Source organism: Furipterus horrens, unplaced genomic scaffold (assembly GCF_987537825.1).
Source record: "Furipterus horrens unplaced genomic scaffold, mFurHor1.1.pri manual_scaffold_1, whole genome shotgun sequence".
Classification (NCBI taxonomy): Eukaryota; Metazoa; Chordata; class Mammalia; order Chiroptera; family Furipteridae; genus Furipterus; species Furipterus horrens.
Window position 1 is genome coordinate 117,016,148 of NW_028327171.1, and position 20,557 is coordinate 117,036,704.

The 20,557-nt window shown below is 37.0% G+C and overlaps 1 protein-coding gene across 1 annotated transcript in view; it reads left to right on the forward strand.

Annotated features, from left to right (window-relative positions):
* The window catches only part of CNTNAP5 (contactin associated protein family member 5), a 1,232,224-nt gene that overhangs the window by 331,055 nt on the left and 880,612 nt on the right, over positions 1-20,557 (forward strand). The window contains exon 3 of the mRNA XM_090279100.1: positions 7,430-7,623. Coding sequence (XP_090135226.1) covers positions 7,430-7,623 — 194 coding nt within the window. The remainder of the gene's footprint in view (positions 1-7,429; positions 7,624-20,557) is intronic.

The following is a 20,557-nucleotide window of genomic DNA, read 5'->3' on the forward strand; positions in this document are numbered from 1 at the left end:
AAACACAGAAAGAGAAATGCCAAAAGGGCCCATTTTGTACCTCTCTCAGAAAGACAAAATACACTTGTTCTTAGAGCCCTATTCACCACTGAGGCCAGCAAGGCAGGGAGATCAGAAATCAGTGCAGCGAGGGGGAATCCGGGCCCCACCCAGCCTGGGCTTGCACACAGAGCTGCCTTCAGCACCAAGCAGGAAAGCGCTGACCCTCTTACACAGATTGGCCCCTCCCTTGAAACGGACAGCTAGTTCATCAGGAACTATACATTATTGGAAATAAGGTGGGATAGACCAAAACAGATGGCACAGGGACAGGGAGAACACACCTACAATTTTCCCAGAAGACTGAACAACAGTGTCTCCCAGGGGAGACCTAGTGGTCCTACCTCCCCATCACAATAGAAGCCCCTTCTAGAGGCAGGAGAAGGTGATACATGTGGTGCTGCCCAAAGTTGGATGATCCACCCCCCTAGACCTTGATCTAATAAAAAGCTAGAGGTGGATCCAGAAAGAGAAGACAGAAGAAGGCAAATACCAAATTTTACTGAGATGAATTCCACCTCATTCTTTTTCAGACTTTACGTTATTTTTTCTCTTACATAGCCTTTCAACATTTCTTTTTCTTCAATTGTATTCCAATTAATTATTTTTGTCTTCATTTTTTATTCTTTTTTATTATATTTTTATATTTTTATTTTAAATCTCACATTGTACCTTTCCCTTGTCTTACTCTATTTTGCCTTCGTTCTGCCCTTTATATTTTTAAATTTTATTTTTCTCCTTTCTACACCTTGTTCCTATTCCTTACCCTTATTATTTCTCCTCCCTCTATCCTCTCAAAACCATTTTTATTTTCTTTAGTCAGCTCACATTCTTCTTTCCTTTCTTATGATATTCTTATTTTCTTTTCACTTTTATTAATTGTTGCTTGCTTGGTGTGGATTTGCAGTTGTTGCTGCTTTTTTTCAATTTCCTTCCTACTTGTTTACTATTTTTATATTCCACATCTCATAGTTTACTCTCCCTCTGTCTTACTACATTTTGCCTTTCTCCTGCCCTTTCTTATTTGAATTTGGAATTCTTTATCTTTCCCTTAGCCAGGATTTAATTCCTTACTCTTATTATTTCTTCTCCTTCTATCCTCTCAAAATCACAATTATTACTGTAGACATCTCATATTCTTTTTCTGATAATATTCTTATTCTCTTTCCACCTTTATTAATCTTTGTTCATATGTAACTGTTATTGACCATTTGTGGTTTTTCTTCAATTTTGTTTCTATTGCTTCACTATTTAACTTTTTTTTTTATTTCAAACCGTATACTCTTCCCTTTTCTTATTCCATTTTGCTATTGCCTTTCTCTTTATTACTTATGTTTTAAATTATATTTTCTATCTGTATTTGCCATGTTTCTATTCCCTCCTCTTATTATTTGTCCTCTCTCTTCTCTCTCAAAATCATTTTCTCTCCTTTAGTCAACTCATATTCTCTTTCCTATCTTATAACAGTCTTAATCTTGTTCCACTCTTATTATTCTTTGCTCAGTTGCTGTTGATATTGCTGATATGATAGGGGCACATTTTTGCTGGCATAGGTTTTGTCTTCTAAGTAGTTTTACTCTGTTCTACCAGTACCTGTACAATAGCATACAAGATGTGGCGGGGTTGGTGGCTGTCACTCAGCCAGCCAGAGTGGAGAAACCACCAATGAATGAGCCATCAATAATCAAAGCCCAATTATAATAAGAAGGCCCACATAAACTGAATAAAGGGCATCCCTAGAGCATCCAGATCAGGTGATCACAGAGACCGTACCACTGAATCTCACAGAATTCCTACCACAGAAATCCACCCATGAACACAAACTGTCAAAGCAGAGCAATCTGAGATGCAGAAACAAACAAAAAGAGCCACCTAAAATTGGAAGACAAAGACACAACCCCTAATAAAAAGGAGAGAGGGAATCCCCCAAAATTAGATACACGAATTGGAGACAAGCAATCTAACAGACATAGAGTTCAAAATAATAGTTATAAGGATGCTCAAGGAACTCAGTGAGAACTACAAGAAACCATATGGGTGTTAACAACAGTGTTAGTGCACTGTTTGTGAGAATGCAGACTGGTGCAGCCGCTAGGGAAAACAGTATGAAATTTCTTTAAAAAACTGAAAATGGAACTGCCTTTTGATCCAGTGATTCCACTGCTGGCATTATACCCTATAAATTTTGAAACACCAATTCAAAAGAACCTATGCACCCCTGTGTTCATAGCAGCACTATTGATAATAGCTAAGTGCTGGAAACAGCCTAAGTGCCACTTGTGGATGAGTGAATAAAAATACTGGTACATTTATACAACAGAACACTACTCAACAGAATGAAAGTGAAACACTTACCTTTTGCAACAGCATGGATGGAACTAGAGACTCTTATGCTTAGTGAAATAAGCCAGTCAGTGAAAGACAAATACCATATGACCTCACTTATAACTGGAACCTAATGAATAAAGTAAACTAACAAAAAAATAGAACCAGGTGCATGGAAACATTGAACAGTGTGATAGCTATAGGAGGGGAAGAGGGCGAGGGGGAATGGTGGAAGGATTGGGAAGGGAGTAGTCAAAAAATGTGTATCAGTGACTCATGGACATAGCCAATGGTGAGGGGATTGACTGTAGGTGAGAGAAGTGGATTAAGTGGATGAGGGCAAAAGTGGAAAAAAAGAAATTGGGACAACAGTAATAGAATAAAAAATAAAAATAGATTCCCAGGTTAAGCTCTCAAATAAACTACAAAGGAATTTATATGTGTAGTCTTCATAGGTGTTTTTGATAGTTGAGCAGATTTGAGATTCTCTCATCTCACCTAATCTCTGGAGTAGAGCTGGGTCTGGAATGAGGTCTCTTGATTTTTAGTTCAGCATTTCCCTTTTCCATCTTTCCCTCAAAAGTCCAATAATGCGGTATATAGAGTATGAGGCTTGGAATGTGCTAGCAATATATTAGATAAAGCCTCCAAATCATTCCATATCCCACATTTGAGAACTATTGAGAAACTAGATATTGTAAAAATCTCAGGTGAGGTTATTTTTCTTTTAAAATTAAAGCAGTCCTTTAAATGTCTTTTAAATTCTTTTAAATTTAAACCACAGAATTTATGAGAATTGCAGTTAACAATCACTGAAACACAGCCACAATTATAGTCAGCAGTGTCTTAGTTAACACCTTTAACTTGCCAAATGCAGGTATCTGTAGGTATGTTACAGCTCCAATTTAGAGAATAATTCAGAAACACACAACTGGCATGGATATGGTGTGTCTTTAGAGCCACTGAAAATGGTATCATCAGGCTATTCTCATCAGTTTTGAAAATACATTTATTGTTCTGTAGAAGAAACAAAATGTTTGCCATAGCAACCATGGCAACCCTGAATGTCTAGCCTATTAGTTGTGATTCTGGGAGCATCTTCAACAGCAGGAAACAGTCCTTGGTGGCTATCACCTAGAGAGTGTACCTCTGTTTAAGATCTTAGGCTGAAAGTCCTAGGTTTGAATAATTCTTAATGAGTTAATGAGCGCTAACATAACAATTTCATTTAGTTCATTTCAGGGAATTAATAAACTAAGGATTTTACTGTGGACAGTAAGGAGATGTAATTTCTTTAGACAGATTTGAAGAAATTTTTATTTTAGCATGAACTCTTCCTTCTTTTTTGTTTTTGTTTTAGTTTTTGGTCAGTCCTTTGTGATTTTATTCCTTCAGTGTGGTGAGGTGAATTCCTTGTCATTTTTTGTTTAATCTTCAACATCCATACAAGAATAATTAGAATAAATGAAGGAAAAAATTTAAAGTATGACTAGGAAATCTAGTTGTAGATTATTGGAGGTAAAAGATAAATAAAGTTTGATCATTTTAAGTTCAAAAGTAGTAATGGTCTTAAAAAAAGTCATAAGCCTTTTATTATACCACCAGCTGTCAAATTGTTATATATGTTCTTTATTCGGTAAACTATATAAATGTGACTAATGAGATAGTTTATAAAAGACATGCAGATAATAGAAAATATGTTACAAGCAAAAAATATAAAAGTCAGTTAGAAGGAGCACTTTCACTACTCAAAGAATTCACCATATAGATTTTTTTCTATTATTTAAAAATATTGTTGCCATTATGTAGTTTATATAACTTTTCTTTTCACTTTAAAAGAAAGAGGCCTCTTGAGTTGGAAATATGAAGTGGAAATAAAGAGCAAGATCAGGGTTATTTTAGATTTATTGCAAATGTAAAATCTTCTTAAATCTCCGTGTCAGTTTTGAGAAGTTGGGGGTATGGATTGGTGATTGTGCACACAGAGGTGAAGACAGAGCTGAGTGATAAAAATGTACTTGTGGATTTGACTCCTCAAATGCTTCCTTTCATTGCCTTTCCTCCTTATTCACTTGCTGGGTTTTTACAATAGAAACCCTTTTTGTCTGTTTGTTTGATTGTTAAGTATTCTCAAATAGGTATGCTTGAATTCTGAGTGCCAGGTGTTCTAAACTTCTGGACCTCAGGTTCCTCAACTATATTATGGGAATTATGCTGTTTACTTAACAGGGTGTTGTCTGTGTATTAAGGTAGGCTAACCTGAAGTATCAATAGATTCAGTGTGCAGTGGTTTAAACACAATAGATACAACTTAGTTCTTATTCATGTTACAGCAGGTTAAGCAAGTGTTCAAGCAGGCAGATGCTTCTCTCCATGCTGATGCAGGACCCTGGGATCATTCCATGCCACAGTTATGCGATCAGCTAGGACCCTGTTGTCGACTTCATCCATCAGCAGTGGAAGGGAAAGCAAATGGAAAAGAGACCTGATGGCCTACACATGGCCCACCTTTTTCTTTATTTAAATTAATTTTATTAAAAAATAAATAAATTAATTAATTAATTTTATTGCAGTGACATTGATTCTTAGGGTCATATATGTTTTACGTGTTCATTTCCATGATACGTGGCCTGTATATTGTGCATTGTGTGGTCACCACCCAAAATTAAGTCATCATCCATCACCATATATTTGGCCCCCTTTCTACCCCCATCCCTTTCCCTCTTATAACCACCATACAGTTAGTTGTCTGTGTCTGTGAGTTTCAGTTTTATATACCATATATAAGTGAAATCATATGGTTCTTAGCTTTTACTGACTGACTTATTTCACTTAACCATAATATTTTTGAGTTCCATTCATGTTGTCTCAAATGGCAGTATTTCATCTTTTCTTATGGCTGGGTAGCATTCCATTGTACCACATCTTCTTTATTCACTCTTCTATTGAAAGACACTTTGGTTGTCTTTGTAAAACAAAAGGTCACAAATATATGTGTAAGATAACCAGGAAATTTACAGGATAATTTGTGACAACAAACATAAAAGGGGAAGGGAAAGGTCTGAATTTGCAAAGAAGAATAGAGAGCTAAAAAAAAAAGAACTGTATATATAAAATTTTCTTTTTTCATAAACCTAATGATAACCACACACAAAAGCTCAAAACTGAGATACATAGCATAGAAAAAAAGGAAACAGATGAAAGAAGTATAAAATACCACAAAACAAAAACAGCGACAGAAACACAGAAGAACCAATGGAGGCACAGAGCTACCATAAAACAAAAGATAAAATGGATATAGAAAATTATCATACACAATCATTACCATAACTGTAAATGCACTGGATTCACCAATAAGGAGGCACAGAGTGGCACATCTTTTTCTAACTCATATTTTTTTCAGAGAGGACTTGTCTATGTAACCATATCTCTAACAATTGGAGAGCTGAAATGTGCAATTAAGTCACACACACCTCAGACCTTTTACTATAGCAGAAGAAATAATGGATTTTAATTAATTTAGTTCATTCATGTCATATAAAACACTTAATAAAATATATTCCACAATAGATGTTGAGCACATTCTATTTCTTTCCCTGAATTTGAATCTTTTCAGGGAAGTGAAAAAACATTTTTATTAAAGCAAAGCTTAATAACACTAGGCATTTACTGAGAGAAAACCAGAGTATACTTCTAGTTTATATGTTATGGCCAGAGTAGGATCCACCTCATGTTCTCTATCCCTTTTGTCCACATGTCCATTCCCATATAATGAGATGCTCTCTTTGCAGTAGGGAGCTGGGGCTCAGAGTTCTCAGTTGCCAAGGAAAAGTCCAATAGATTCCTACAAAGATAGAAAGAAAGTAGATTGTGGCATCACTAAAATTGTTTTCAATTACATAGCTTGAAATAAAATGGACTTTATTACTAGACCCTCTAAATATTCAATTAACTCCCAGACCCAGTGCCCTGAGCAAGGTGCTTAAGGCCCTGCTTTTATCCCATTCCTAATCATGGTACAGGACATTTTGCAATAGCTCCAGCTGAAGGTCCAGAAGTTTTGTGAACTCTGGGGTCAGTAAAAATGAATGTTAGCTTATTTATTCCTATATGAGATACAGACAGAAAAGTAGGCCACTAGTCTTCCAACTAAGCAAGAGCTAATGTTGATCTTCTGCAAAGTTCTAGTGTATCAAATATAGAAATTCTGGGCCCAATGCCTTTTGTTATATTTTAGAGTATTCCTGTGTGTCAAGTACACTGAATCACACGCAGATCCAGGAATGTGGCACTCTCTCACTTCTATCTTAGATGTGCATGTGCTGTTCCTTTGACCCTGGTTTCTCTCTCCATTTTCTTTATCATACCTTGACTGTCTGGAATATAGCCATACTTGTTTCAGGTATTAGCTCCACTTCACTGTCTTTAGGACTTCCTGATCATCTACTGAGTCATTCTGTCTTCTGTACTCCTGCTGTACCTTCTGTTTACCTCTTGTAACACTTTCTTACATATCACTTTGCATATTTTCTTTGTATGTCTCTTTCTTGAGCACCCAGCAGGCTTCTGGTACTCAACAAACATCTGTTGGATGAATGAATACTAACCTCTCAAAGGCATAGTCAGCGACCTGTCATCTTTGTATCCACAGCAAAATACTGACCTCCAAGTAGAACATATTTGGAGAGAGATGGACAGAGAAAAGAGAAAAATGAATAAAAGGGAAAAAGAAAAGAAAGAAGGAGATATTAGTGAGGCAGAGAAAAGAAGACATATTAAAAGTTAAGGCTGTAAAAAAATCCGTTAGGAATCCAGAGGATGGAAATTTTAACAACTAAGAAAAGAGAGAAAGAATCATTAAGGAAACAGCACTTGAGGTGAGTATTAAAACATGAAAGCAAATTAGGCAGAGGGGAGGCTCAGAGTTGGACTAAGAAATTACCAGGGGTTTAAGAGCAGAGCCAGGGTATATCTGGAGTAATGATATCTTAGTTGAACATTGTTTCATTTATTTTGGGGAATTAGTTTGGCTGTGTGAGATGTTACTACAACTATTTGTCTCCAGGTGCTGGTGGTTGGTCCCCAGAAAATTCCAATGCTCAGCAGTGGTTCCAGATGGACCTGGGGAGCAGAGTGGAGATCACAGCAGTGGCCACACAGGGACGATATGGAAGCTCTGACTGGGTGACGAGTTACAGCCTCATGTTCAGTGATACAGGACACAACTGGAAACAGTACCAGCAAGAAGACAGCATCTGGGTAGGACATCTTTTCTGCTTATATAAATAATACTGCAATGTGATAATGTTAAATAGTGAACTGTCATTTTCCTGTACCCAGATTATGTGTAGTTTAATAGCTCTTGAGTGCTCATTCAGACATACTTAGGCCATATATGACCTATCTCCAGCATGGTTCTAGTTCCTGGGGAAAATTAAGAGGTCTGTGGCAAAAAGTTCAGTGTTTTTCTGCTTTTCTGGCAACTTGGATAATTCATTGATAGGGCCTCAGTTCTTTTACCTATAAAAACAGAAATACATTAGGGGAATTTGATTATTAATGAGAATGTATTGATTTACTATTTATCTACATAGTTATTTGTATATTATATGCTAGGTACTTTACAGAATTGTAATGACCTAGTTAGCTCAGTTATGTGGCTTGACTATGGTTGCCCAATTTGTGAATCTTTGCATGAGAATTTGCAATCTGGTCTGGCGTTAAAGCCACTATGTAACAGCCTTTTTCCAAGATTTGAAAACAACAGAGAGGGTTAAAAATACAAAACAAATATAAAATTTTAAATACCGTAATTCTGTCTTTATAAACAATTTTCAGCTTGGAAGTAACAGTTTGCTCCAATTAAAAAACAATAATAACTTTCATCTCGAACCCCAGGCCCAAACTCTTGGCCTCACAGTATAATTGCCCAAAGGAGGTGGGGGCAGAGCAAGGAGCACTCAGGGAGGTATGCTCGTGCACCAGATGTGTATTTTTTCTAAATATACCTAAAATGTGAGTAATTGGCAATTGATAGTATAATCTTTTCTTTTCATAATCTCCCTAGTTCCTTCCCTCTGTTTGACACGTGCATTTTTCATTGGAAAAATATACTTTTTATTCATTGTTATTTATTGTTTGCCTATTCGTCACTATTTATAATTGAAATAATGGTACATTGAAGATTAAGATTAGTTATGACAAACTGAATTTGAGAATATTATTCTCAGTCACTAGTAATATTAGATTGTAATATTCATAGTGAGCATGTATTTCTTCATTAAAAAAAATAGACTTTTGGAAACTGCTCTATGTTTTTCCTCAGTTTTGAAGCCCCTGTATGTTTTTACAGGCTTTTTGATTTTAGTATGAAATAAAAATTAAGCACACTTTCCATTTTGAGGGATAATTTTAAGGATTTATGTTGAATGTAGAGGGACAAAGAAATGTAGGGCTATTTATTTTGGTGTTTTCAGTCATAATTGGCTGTTTTTCAGATTGAATTGCATTGTTGAGATATTTTGTCTACTTTTTAAAAAAATCACATTTCATATTGTTTTTAAAATTTTTTGGTTTATCATTTTTCTATTACAGTTGTCTCATCTTTCCCCCATTGCTCCACCCCCACACCAGCCAACCCTTTTCCCACAGTCAATGCCTACCTCATTGTCCATGTCCATGGGTCATTTTTACTAGTTCCTTAACTAGACCCTCCGCCTTCTTACCCCCCTTCACCCCCTTTCCCCTCTCACCCTGGTCACTCTTAGTCTGCTCCTTGTTTACATACTTCTGATTCAATTTTACTTGTTTGTTTGTGTTGTTCATTGGTTTCCTGTATTAGGTGATATAATATGGTATTTGTTTTTTGTTGCCTAGCTTATATCACTAAGCATAATTCTCTCTAGTTCCATTCATATTTTCACAAATGATAGGAGTTTTTTCTTTCTTTCTGCTGAATAATATTCCATTGTGTATATGCACCACAGTTTTTTGATCCACTCATTCACAGATGGCACTTAAGAGTGTTTCCAGCACTTGAATATTGTAAATACTGCTGCTATGAACATAGAGATGCATAGGTTCTTTTGAATTGGTGTTTCAGGATTCTTTGGGTATTATTCTAGCAGTGGAATTTCTGGATCAATAGGTAGTTCTATTTTTAGTTTTTTTAAGGAAATTCCATACTATCTTCCATAGTGGCTGCACCAGTCTGCATTCCCACCAATAGTGCACTAGGGTTCCCTTTTCTCCACATCCTCGCCAGCACTTGTTGTTTGTTGATTTGTTGATGATGGCCATTCTGACACGTGTGAAGTGGTATCTCACTGTGGTTTTAATTTGCATCTCTATGATGGCTAAGTAGTGATGTTGAGCATTCTTTCATATGACTATGGACCCTCTGTATGTCCTTTTTCGAGAAGTGTTTGTTCAGGTCCTTTCCCCTTTTTTAATTGGAGTGTCCATCTTCTTGGTGTTGAATTGTATAAGTTCTTTATATATTTTGGAGATTAATCCCTTGTCTGAGGTATCATTGGAAAATATCACATTTCATATTCTTTAGAACAAAATGACCTGCTCTCATCTCCGCCTATGCTCTGAATCAGGATACAGTTCAAGGAAAAATAGTTACTCTGGGCTTGTGAACTCTTAACATGGGGTCCATTCCACTCCTGTGTCTATATTAGTTTACTGTGTTTTCAAATAACTCCAAGCCTCTTAAAGACAGAGGCCTGTCTTAGAGTTCCTTTCAGCCTCTGTGCTTATTGTTACTGGACACACAGCAAGAACTAATCATTAGATGGTTATTTATTAGATGGTTTTTAGCCTTGGTTGGTGTGGCTCAGTGGATTGAGTTCTGGCCTGCAAACCAAAGGGTTGCTGGTTTGATTTTCAGTCAGGGCACATTCCTGGGTTGCTGGCTAGTCCCCAGTTGTGGGCACTCAAGACACAACCACATATTGATGTTTCTCTCCTTCTCTTTCTTCTTCCTTCCCCTCTCTATAAGTAAATAAAAACAATCTTTAAAAAATCCTCAGTTTTTATATGATATGGAGTTTAAAACACTTTTTAAAATTGATTTACCAAACAATATCATGGCAGTACATGCCATGGTTGGGATGGGATATCAATTTATCAGGACTTGAGAGGTGTATTTTATTTTAAAAAGTTCACATCACAACAAAAATCCTGAACATATACCTACCTGTTCATTATGCAGTAGCAAATATTCAGGCCTCCAAAATCCAATTTGCAGTGTTTCTGCTCTGGCACTCATGAGTGAGACCCCCAAGCAGCCATTTAACAATGCATAATGATTTATGAACAGGTCACAGCTTTCACTTTGCTAAATACTCAGGTGTGAGGGTATCTCAATGAAAAACTCAGCAAGGATTTTAGAATTGCAGCAGATCAAAAACATCTTAGTCTTTGGTTTGTAGATAATATTAAGTTTCTAACTCTGAGCATCACTATTAGTGGATTTTTGTTAAAGAGGATGAATTCATTTGGAAAAAAGGGACCTCTAATCCTCTAGTTAAATCCACCTAGATTAGGGTTCTCTTGTCATTTTGAAAGATATGCCAGGAGAAACACTTATTGTCTCTGTTAATATCCATGAATTATCTTATGAGTCCTAAGTTGCTTGTGAGTGTTCAAACTTTTGATCAATCAACCTGTTCTTTTTTAAAAGGATATTTTATTAATTATGTTGTTACAGTAGTCCCAATTTCTTTTCCCTTTACTCCCCTCTGCCCAGTATCCCCCTTCCCTCCACAATCCCATACCCCTTAGTTCATGTCCATGGGTCATGAATATAAGTTCTTTGGCTTCACCCTTTCCAATATTCTTTTTTTTTAATTTTATTTTTTGGTTTTTCAATTACAGTTGTCCCATTTTTCCCCCATCGCTCCTCCCTACCCAACCCACCCCTTCTCCCACAATCATATCCCTCCCGATTGTCCATTTCCATGAGTCATTTATACACATTCCTTGACTAAACCTTTCCTTTACTTATCCCCCTTCTCTCTCTCCCCCTCACACTTATTGACTGTTATTCTGCTCCTTGTCCTATTTAGTTTGTTTATGTTGTTCTTTAGTTTCCTGTATTAGGTGATATCATATGGTATTTTTCTTTCTTTGCCTGGCTTATTTCACTAAGCATAATTCTCTCTATTTCCATCCATGTTGTCGCAAATGGCAGGAGTTCCTTCTTTCTTTTTGCTACATAGTATTCCATTGTGTAAATGTACCACAGTTTTTTAACCCACTCATCTACAGATGGGCACTTGGGTTGTTTCCAGCACTTGGCTATCGTAAACAGCACTGCTATGAACATAGGGGTGCATAAGTTCTTTTGAATTAGGGTTTCAGGATTCTCCAGGTATAATCCTAGCAGTGGAATTGCCGGTTCAAAAGGCAGTTCCATTTTTAGTTTTTTGAGGAAATTCCATACTGTCTTCCACAGTGGCTGCACCAGTCTGCATTCCCACCAACAGTGCAGCAGGGTTCCCAATTTCTGCACATCCTCATCAGCACTTGTTGTTTGTTGATTTGTTGATGATGGCCATTCTGACTTGTGTGAAGTGGTATCTCATTGTGGTTATTATTTGCATCTCTCTGATGGCTAGTGATGTTGAGCATTTTTTCATGTGTCTATGGAACTTCTGTATGTCTTCTTCAGAGAAGTGTTTGTTCAGTTCCTTTGCCCATTTTTTAATTGGGTTGTCTGTTTTCTTGATGTTGAGTCATATAAACTCTTTATATATTTTGGAGATCAGTCCCCTGTCTGAGCTATCATTGTCAAATATGTTTTCCCATATGGTTGGTTTCCTTTTCATCTTGCTGATGTTTTCTTTTGCTGAGCAGAAACTCTTTAGTTTGATGTAGTCCCATTTGTTTATTTTTTCCTTTATTTCTCTTGCCTTAGGAGATGTATCTGTGAAAATATTGTTATGTGGGATATCTGAAATTTTCCTGCCTATGTTTTCCTCTAGGACTCTTATGGTGTCCTGGCTTACATTTAAGTCTTCGATCCATCTTGAGTTTATTCTCATGTGTAATGTAAGTTGGTGGTCTAGTTTCATGTTTTTTGCACGTCCCTGTCCAGTTCTCCCAGCACCATTTGTTAAAGAGGCTCTTCTCACTCTATTTTATGTTTCTTCCTCCTTTATCAAATATTAGTTAACTGTATATTCCTGCATTTATTTCTGGACTCTCTATTCTGTTCCATTGATCTATATGTCTGTTCTTATTCCAGTACCAGACTGTTTTGATCACAGTGGCTTTGTAGTATTGTTTGATGTCTGGTATTGTGATTCCTCCTGCTGTGTTCTTCTGTCTCAAGATTACTTTTGCTATTTTGGGGTCTTTTCTGGTTCCATATGAATTTTTGGAGTATTTGTTCTAGGTCTGTGAAATATGTCATTGGTATTTTATTTTATTTTATGTATTTATTTATTTAATGTGTTTTATTGATTATAATATTACATTTGTGCCAATTTCCCTTCCCTCTGCTCCCCTCCACCCGGTGGCCCCCCTCCCTCCAGTTGTCCCCCCCTTTTAGATCATGTCCATTAGTTGTGCATACAGTTCTTCTCAACCTCTCTCTGTCTATTCCATTCCCTCCTACCATGATCCTTAATGCCTATATCATCTCCCTCCCTCTCCCCATTCCCCCTCCCTGTTGACCTCCCCCCAATATGTTCCCCGTACCTATAGTTCTTTTTCCTCTCTCGTTGCCTGTTTAGTTTGCCTTTGTTTCAATTCCCTAGCTTCTGTTGTTTCTTGTGATGCAGTTTTCATTTTAGATTTCATTGTCTTGATCCTCCTTTTTCTAAACCAGTCCCTTTAACATCTCATATAACAGTGGTTTGGATCTAATGAACTCTTTCAGTTTTATTTTGTCCTGGAAACACTTTCTCTGTCCTTCTATTCTGAATGACAATTTCGCTGGATAGAGTATTCGTGGTTGTAGGTTTTGGATTTTCATTACTTTGAATATTTCTTGCCAGTCCCTTCTTGCCTGCAGGGTCTCCCTTGAGAAGTCAGCTGATAGTCTAATTGGGACCCCTTTGTACATAATTCTTTTCTTCTCTCTTGCTGCTTTTAAGATTCTCTCTTTATCTTTAATTTTTGACATTTTGATTATAATGTGTCTTGGAGTGGTTCTCCCTGGGTCCAGTTTTTTTGGAACTCTCTGTGCTTCCTGGACCTGTAAGTCTATTTCCTTCCCCAAGTCTGGGAAGTTCTCCTTTATTATATTTTCACTCAATTTTTCAAGTTCTAGTTCATCTTCCTCGCTCTCTGGCAAACCAATGATTCTTATGTTGGGCCTTTTATAGCTGTCCCAGAGGTTTCTGATCCTCTCCTCGTTGCTTCCCATTTCCTCTCTCTGCATTGGTTGACTGCTTGTTCCTTCTCCATATTCCAGTTTGTTGAAATGAACTCTGGATGTTTTTTCCTCACCATCTGTCTCGTATGTGGTTTTGTTCCTTTCGTTATGAGTGTTTTTTGCTTCTTTCTCATCTTTTTCCAGATCTTTTGTGAATTCTGTAAGCCACCTGATAACAATGGCCCAGAACTGAGCATCTGACAGGTTTCTTATCTGTTCATCTGTCAGGTTCTCCATTTGTTGCCTGGTGAGCTGTGCCACTGGGACTTCTATAGTTGTCTGCCTCATTTTGACAGATGCGTTTTGTTTTCTTGGGCCGGCTGTAGGGGGCAGTGCCTGTGTACGCGTCACAATCCAGCGACCGGTGCCTGTCCGCGACCTATTTCGCAGCCCTGTGGCACTTTCTTTGGGGGCGGGGGTCCAAGATGGATTCACACAGTTATTCCGCTAGGAGACCAGGATCCGTCCTCCCGCCCCCCTGGGCCTCACTGTTCAAGGCGATGTGGTGGCTGCTTTCCCCAGCATTGGGGTCGCGAGCTGCCAGGGGTTCGACTGCAGCCAGGGTTGTTCTCCCCGCCGCTGTCCCAGGTGCGACCACAAACAGCTCCGCCCCCTTTCGCTCGTCCCACCTGCCCAAAGAGCGCCGCTGGTTTATAACTTCATATGTTGGGCTTCCGTGTAGTTTTATTTTCTGGAATTTCTAGTTATCCTTTGTTTTGAAGTAGTTGTATTCCTCTCTAGTTGTAGAGGGAGACCTAGCGCGTCCGTCTAAGCCTCCATCTTGGCCGGAAGTCGTCATTGGTATTTTAATAGGGATTGCATTGAATCTGTAAATTGCTTTGGGTAATATGGCCATTTTGATGATGTTGATTCTTTTCATCCAAGAACATGGTATTTGCTTCCATTTATTTGTATCTTCCTCCAATATTATTCTTAGCTTCCGCCTGTCTATTTTGTATCAACCAATTATGCTTCTTAATCCCTGCACCATTTTCCCATTTCTTCCCTTTCCCCTCCCAGCTGATAACCCTCCAAATGATCTCCATACCAATGATTCTGTTCCTATTCTGGTTCTGCTAAGTTAAATTTTTTTTTATTTTTTTTGGATTCAATTGTTGATAGTTGTGAGTTTGTTATTATTTTAGTGTTCATAGTTTTGATCTTCTTTTTATAAAATAAGCTCCTTTAACATTTCATACAATAATGGCTTGGTGATAATGAACCCTTTTAGCTTTACCTTTTCTGGGAAGCACTTCATATGCCCTTCCATTCTAAATGATAGCTTTGCTGGATAGCGTAATCTTGCTTGTAGGTCCTTGCTTTTTATCACATTGAATACTTCTTGCTAGTACCTTCTTGCCTGCAAAGTTTCTTTTGAAAAATCAGCTAATCATCTTATGGGCACCCGTTTGTAGGTAACTCACTGCTTTCCTCTTGATGTTTTTAAGATTCTCTCTTTAAATTTCACTTATGGCATTTTAATTATGATGTGTGGTCTTCTTTGGGTCTAGCTTGTTTGGGACTCTCTGTGCTTCCTGAACTTATATGTCTATTTCCTTCACAAAATTTGGGAAGTTTTTATATGTTATTTTTTCACATAAGCTTTTGATTTCTTGTTCTTCCTCTTCTCCTTCTGGACCCTTATGATTTGGATTTTGGCACATTTAAAGTTGTTCAGTGGTTCCTAACCCTCTCCTCGTTATTTTCAATTCTTGTTTCCACATTTTGTACCAGTTGACTGTATTTTTTTTCTTTCTTATGTTCCAAATGATTGATTTGAATTATAGTTTTCTTCCCTTCACCATTGGTTTTGTATGGATTTTCTTTCATTTCACTTAGCACAGCCTTCACTTCTTTCCTTATGCATTTGCCATACTCAAGCATATCTGTCAAGCCTGTGAGCATCTTTATCACCAGTGTTTTGTATTCTGCATCCGTTAGATTGTCTATCTTCTCATTTGTGAGATTGGCTATCTCTTCATCGCTTAGTTCTCCCACTGGAACCTTGATTCATTTCCTCTTTTGGGCCATACTTCTCTGTCTCCTCATCTTGACAGGCTCATGTGTTTGTTTGCCTCTGTGTCTTAGGTAGAGCTGTCGCTCCTGTTATGTTGTAATGGGTGGAGCCTTAGGTATTTGTCAGTATAGGGAAACATGTTTCACCACTTTGTGGTGCTGTATGTGGAAAAGGGGTCAGAGATGGAACAATGCCGCTTGCTCAGCACCCGCCCCTTTTCCAGGCACTTCTCCCACTTCCATATGGGACTGGCACCTCTTTAGCTGTTGCCCTGGCCATTGTTCCCAGAATGGATGGGTCTACAGATGTTGTAGAACTGTTGGGGGCCCTTTAAACAAGCAGACTTTGCTGAGAGACTGGCAGAGTCTTCCTCCACCCCAACCTCCACTGGTTTTCACAGTAAGAAGCAATGAGGCCTTATTTTCCCTTGTACTGGGACCATGAGCTGTGGGGTCTGGTTAGGAGCTAGGAACATTCCCCAGGTGTCCCTCCCCAATTTTTAAAACATGTGACTTCACTTTCTGTAGCCTGCCATTGCCACTGCTGCTGCCACCACCACACTCTATCCTCTCTGCCCAGCTCTGCCCCTCCTACCTGTCTCGATGAGTATTTATTCTTTATATCTTTGTTTGTTGAACTTCCATGCAGCTCAATTTTCTGGAACTTCTGGTTGTCTCTAGTTTTGAGGTAGTTGTGTTCCTTCTTAGTTGTGGAGGGAGACACAGTGTGTCTGTCTAGGCCTCCATCTTGACCAGAAGTTCAATCCACCTGTTATTTATATACTTACAAGTGTTCTAAAAATGCATTTTTTTGCTGTGTGCATTGGGACTATCCTTTATTTTCTGGTATTTATCAGTCTGAATTTTCAAAGACCTGTGCTTATGTTTTAATACATGGTGTCCCTTTTAAAAATCACTTTATCCACATTGCTTAGGTTCTTGTACGAGTCATTCAAGATTCTCTCCTTCTCATATTAGACTAAATATGTCCATCTTTTCAATCAATTATAAAATTCAGTGACAATTTTAGTTGTAATTCTCTTGAGTTCCTTCTCCCCTATCTTTCTGGGAAAATTAACTTTGGCAAGTATTGTAGGTATGGACACAAAAGCCTTATCTAAAGATTTATTTGTTATTTATTTATTTGTTTTGTTTCCAATATCCTTCCTGATGGTAAGTTTTACATCCATTTTGGTTACAATGGTATTTTGGGGTGATATTTCTAGTCATTGAACTCACAAGAATTTAATAAGGTCTTCTTATAACTGGGCAGTAAGCAGCTACCAGAATTTTCAACCCACAAGAGAGGATCTATATTTCACTCAAATCAAAGGTAATTTATAATGTCACAGCCCCTGAACCCCATCGCTGCCTAATGTGTTTCTTTAAATGTGGGAGATGACATACATTTCAATTATCTTAACCTATTATGTCCAAGAACTTCACCACAAGAAACCCAGTGTGCAAAAGCCAAAGATGAGTTTTCCCTAAGTCCCTATCATCATTTCATACATAATCAACAAATCCCCATTCTCAATCAGTTTTAGCTTTTAGGACTTTATTGAGCATATTGGATAAAATATTTGCCTTTCCTGACGACTTTTATGCATATGTAAAAGTGTTCAAACAAACTCTTTCTGTTATATAAATACAAGTGTTTCAGACTTGGAGACTTTAATATCACCTAAAAACTTTGATAATTTTTAAAATTCTTCTGCATATTTTATAAGATAACAATATAAGAACTACAAGCATTTTGTAAAAATCCTGGATTTTTCTTTTCATATTTTTTTCTTTGTATTGGGATGACACTGGTTAACAAAATTATACAGGTTTCAGGTACACAATTCCATAACACATCATCTGTACACTATATTTTGTGTTTACAACCCCAAGTCAAGTCTCTGTCCATCATCATTTATACGCCCCTCCATCTGCTTCCATGCCCATTCCCCCAGCATTCAACACACTGTTGTCCATGTCCATGAGTTTTTTTCTTTTTTTCTCAAACTCTTCATCTCTTAACCCAGCCCTCCACCCCTCTCCTCCAACAGCTACCAGCCAGCTTTCTACAAGTTTGTCTTTATTTTGCTTGTTAGTTTATTTTGTTCAATAGATTTCACATTTGAGTGAAATCATATGGTACTTGTCTTTCTCTAACTGGTTTATTTCACATAACATAACTGCTCTTCATATCCACCCATGTTGTTTCAAAGAGTAAGATCTTTTTATAGTCATGTAGTATTCCATTGTGTAAAGATACTGCAGCTTTTTTATCTGCTTATCTTTGATGGATACTTGGACTGCTGCCAAATCTTGTATATTGTAAATAGCACTGTAATGAATGTAGGAGTACATATATTCTTTTGAATTAATGTTTCAGGTTTCTTTATATATATTACCAGAAATGAGATCATTGGGTCAAAATGTAGTTTTATTTTAATTTTTTGAAGTAACTTCATTATGCTTCCCACAATGGCTAAACCAATCTGCATTCCTACCAACAGTACACAATGGTCCCTCTTTCTCTGCATCCTTGCCAGCACTTGTTGTTTGTTGATTTGTTGATTATAACCATTCTGATAGATGTGAGGTGATATATCATTGTGATTTTTAATTTGCATTTCTCTGATGATTAGTGATGTTGAGCATCCTATTGGCCACCTGTACATCCTCTTTAGAGAAGTGCCTGTTCAGGTCCTTTGCCAACTTTTTAATTGGATTGTTTTTGCGTGTGTCGAATTGTATAAATTTATAAATTGTGGATATTAACCCTTTATCAGATGTATCAGCAAATATGTTTTCCCATTCAGTGGGTTGTCTTTTCATTTGGTTGGTTCCCTTTTCTGTGAAAAAAAAAGTATGTATTTAGTTTGATGTAGTCCTATTTGTTTATTTTTAGGTTTTTGGTTTGTTTGTTTCCCTTGCCCAAGTAGATATATCAGAAAAAAATATTGCTGATAGAAATGTGTAGTATTTTACTGCCTATGTTTTGAAGGATGTTTATGGTTTAAAATCTAACATTTAAATATTTAATCAATTTGAGTTTATTCTTGTGTGTGATGTAAGAAGGTGATCTAATTTCACTTTTTTGCACATATCTGTCCAATTATCTCATCACCATTTATTGAATAGACTATCTTTACCTTATTGCATGTTTTTGCCTCCTTTGTCAAATTAATTGACTATAAAAGTGTGAGTTTATTTCTGGGCTCTCTATTCTGTTCCATTGATATATCTGTCTGTTTTTATTCCAGTACTATGTTCTTTTGATTAAAATGGTCAGGTAGTGTGATTCACCACCTTTATTCTTCTTTCTCAAGATTGCTGTGATGATTTGGGTTCTTTTATGGTTGCATATAAATTTTTGAAACATTTCTCATAGTTCCGTGAAATATATCATTACTATCTTGATAGGAATTGCAACGAATCTGTAGATTGCTTTGGGTAGTATGGGAATTTTAATGATGATAGTTTTTGCTCTCCATGAACATGGTATGTATTTCCAATTATTGGTATCTTCTTCAGTTTCTTTCTTTAGTGTCTCATAATTTTCTGAATGTGGGTCTTTTACAATCTTGGTTAAATTTATTCCTAGGCATTTCATTTTATTTAAAGAAATCTGAATGAGATCTTTTGTTTGCTTTTGTTTTGAGTTTCTCTTTCTGATAGTTCATTACTGGTATATGCAAATGCAGTTGATTTCTGGATATCTTACTTCTTTACTGAATTTATTATTAGTTATGGTAGTTTTTTGGTGAAATCTTTAGGGTTCTATGATCAAGTGAGATTTATTCTGGGGATGCAAGATTGGTACAATATCCACAAATCAATAAATGTGATATACCACACAAACAAAATGAAAGATAAAAAGTGCATGATCATATAAAGAGATGTAGAAAAACCATTTGATAAAACCCAGGACCATTTACAATAAAAACTTTTAACAAACTGGAATAGAGGAAACATACATCAGCAGAATAAAAACCATATATGAAAAACTCACGGAGGGGAAAATGGTGGAGGAGTGAGTGGATGCTGCACTTGCTTACTCCTGAGACCAGTCTGGAGTTTCAGCTAATTGTGGAGAAATCATCTCAGTTACCTTTGGAATACTGGCTAGACTTGAGCTTTGTGGCTGCTGGTGGCAGAGAAGGCCACCTCAAAGCAATGTCTGATGTGGATCCTGGAGAAAGAGAAGAAAGTGGCAAAAATCAGGTACTGTGGAGACCAATTCCACTGAGATCTTCAACAGGAGTTTTCTGTCCCCGGCATATCCTTTCAACAGTCATGTTTTTGTTTTCATAGTCTATGCATTAAAAATACTGTCTTTATATTATAGAATATTTCAAATCTCATATTTTGATCCTCCTTTTTCTCAGTCAATTATACCATCTGATTTCTTCCTATTTCTGCTTTAAATTCTATCTCTTCTCTGACTACAGCTCATTTCAAATCTGCACTCATTATTTCTCACAGATCCAACCTCTCCATACCAGTTCTCTTGTCATTAGTCACCCCAAATTTTTCTTCCCATTATAAAATACACTTACTGTCTCTCCATCTTGATTAATAAGTGCCCATTGAGTGGGAGAGGGAGGTAGTGGTGACATTCCTGCAACTTTATTCATAGATCTTCACTGTTTTGGTATTTCATATCTCAAATATTATCATCCCCATCTCCTACTCCATTTGCACCTCCCTGCAGCCTATTCCTTCTTTTATTTTAAATTTAAAAATTTCCCTGTCTTAGCCTGATTTTAATTCCTCATTCTTAATATTCCTTCT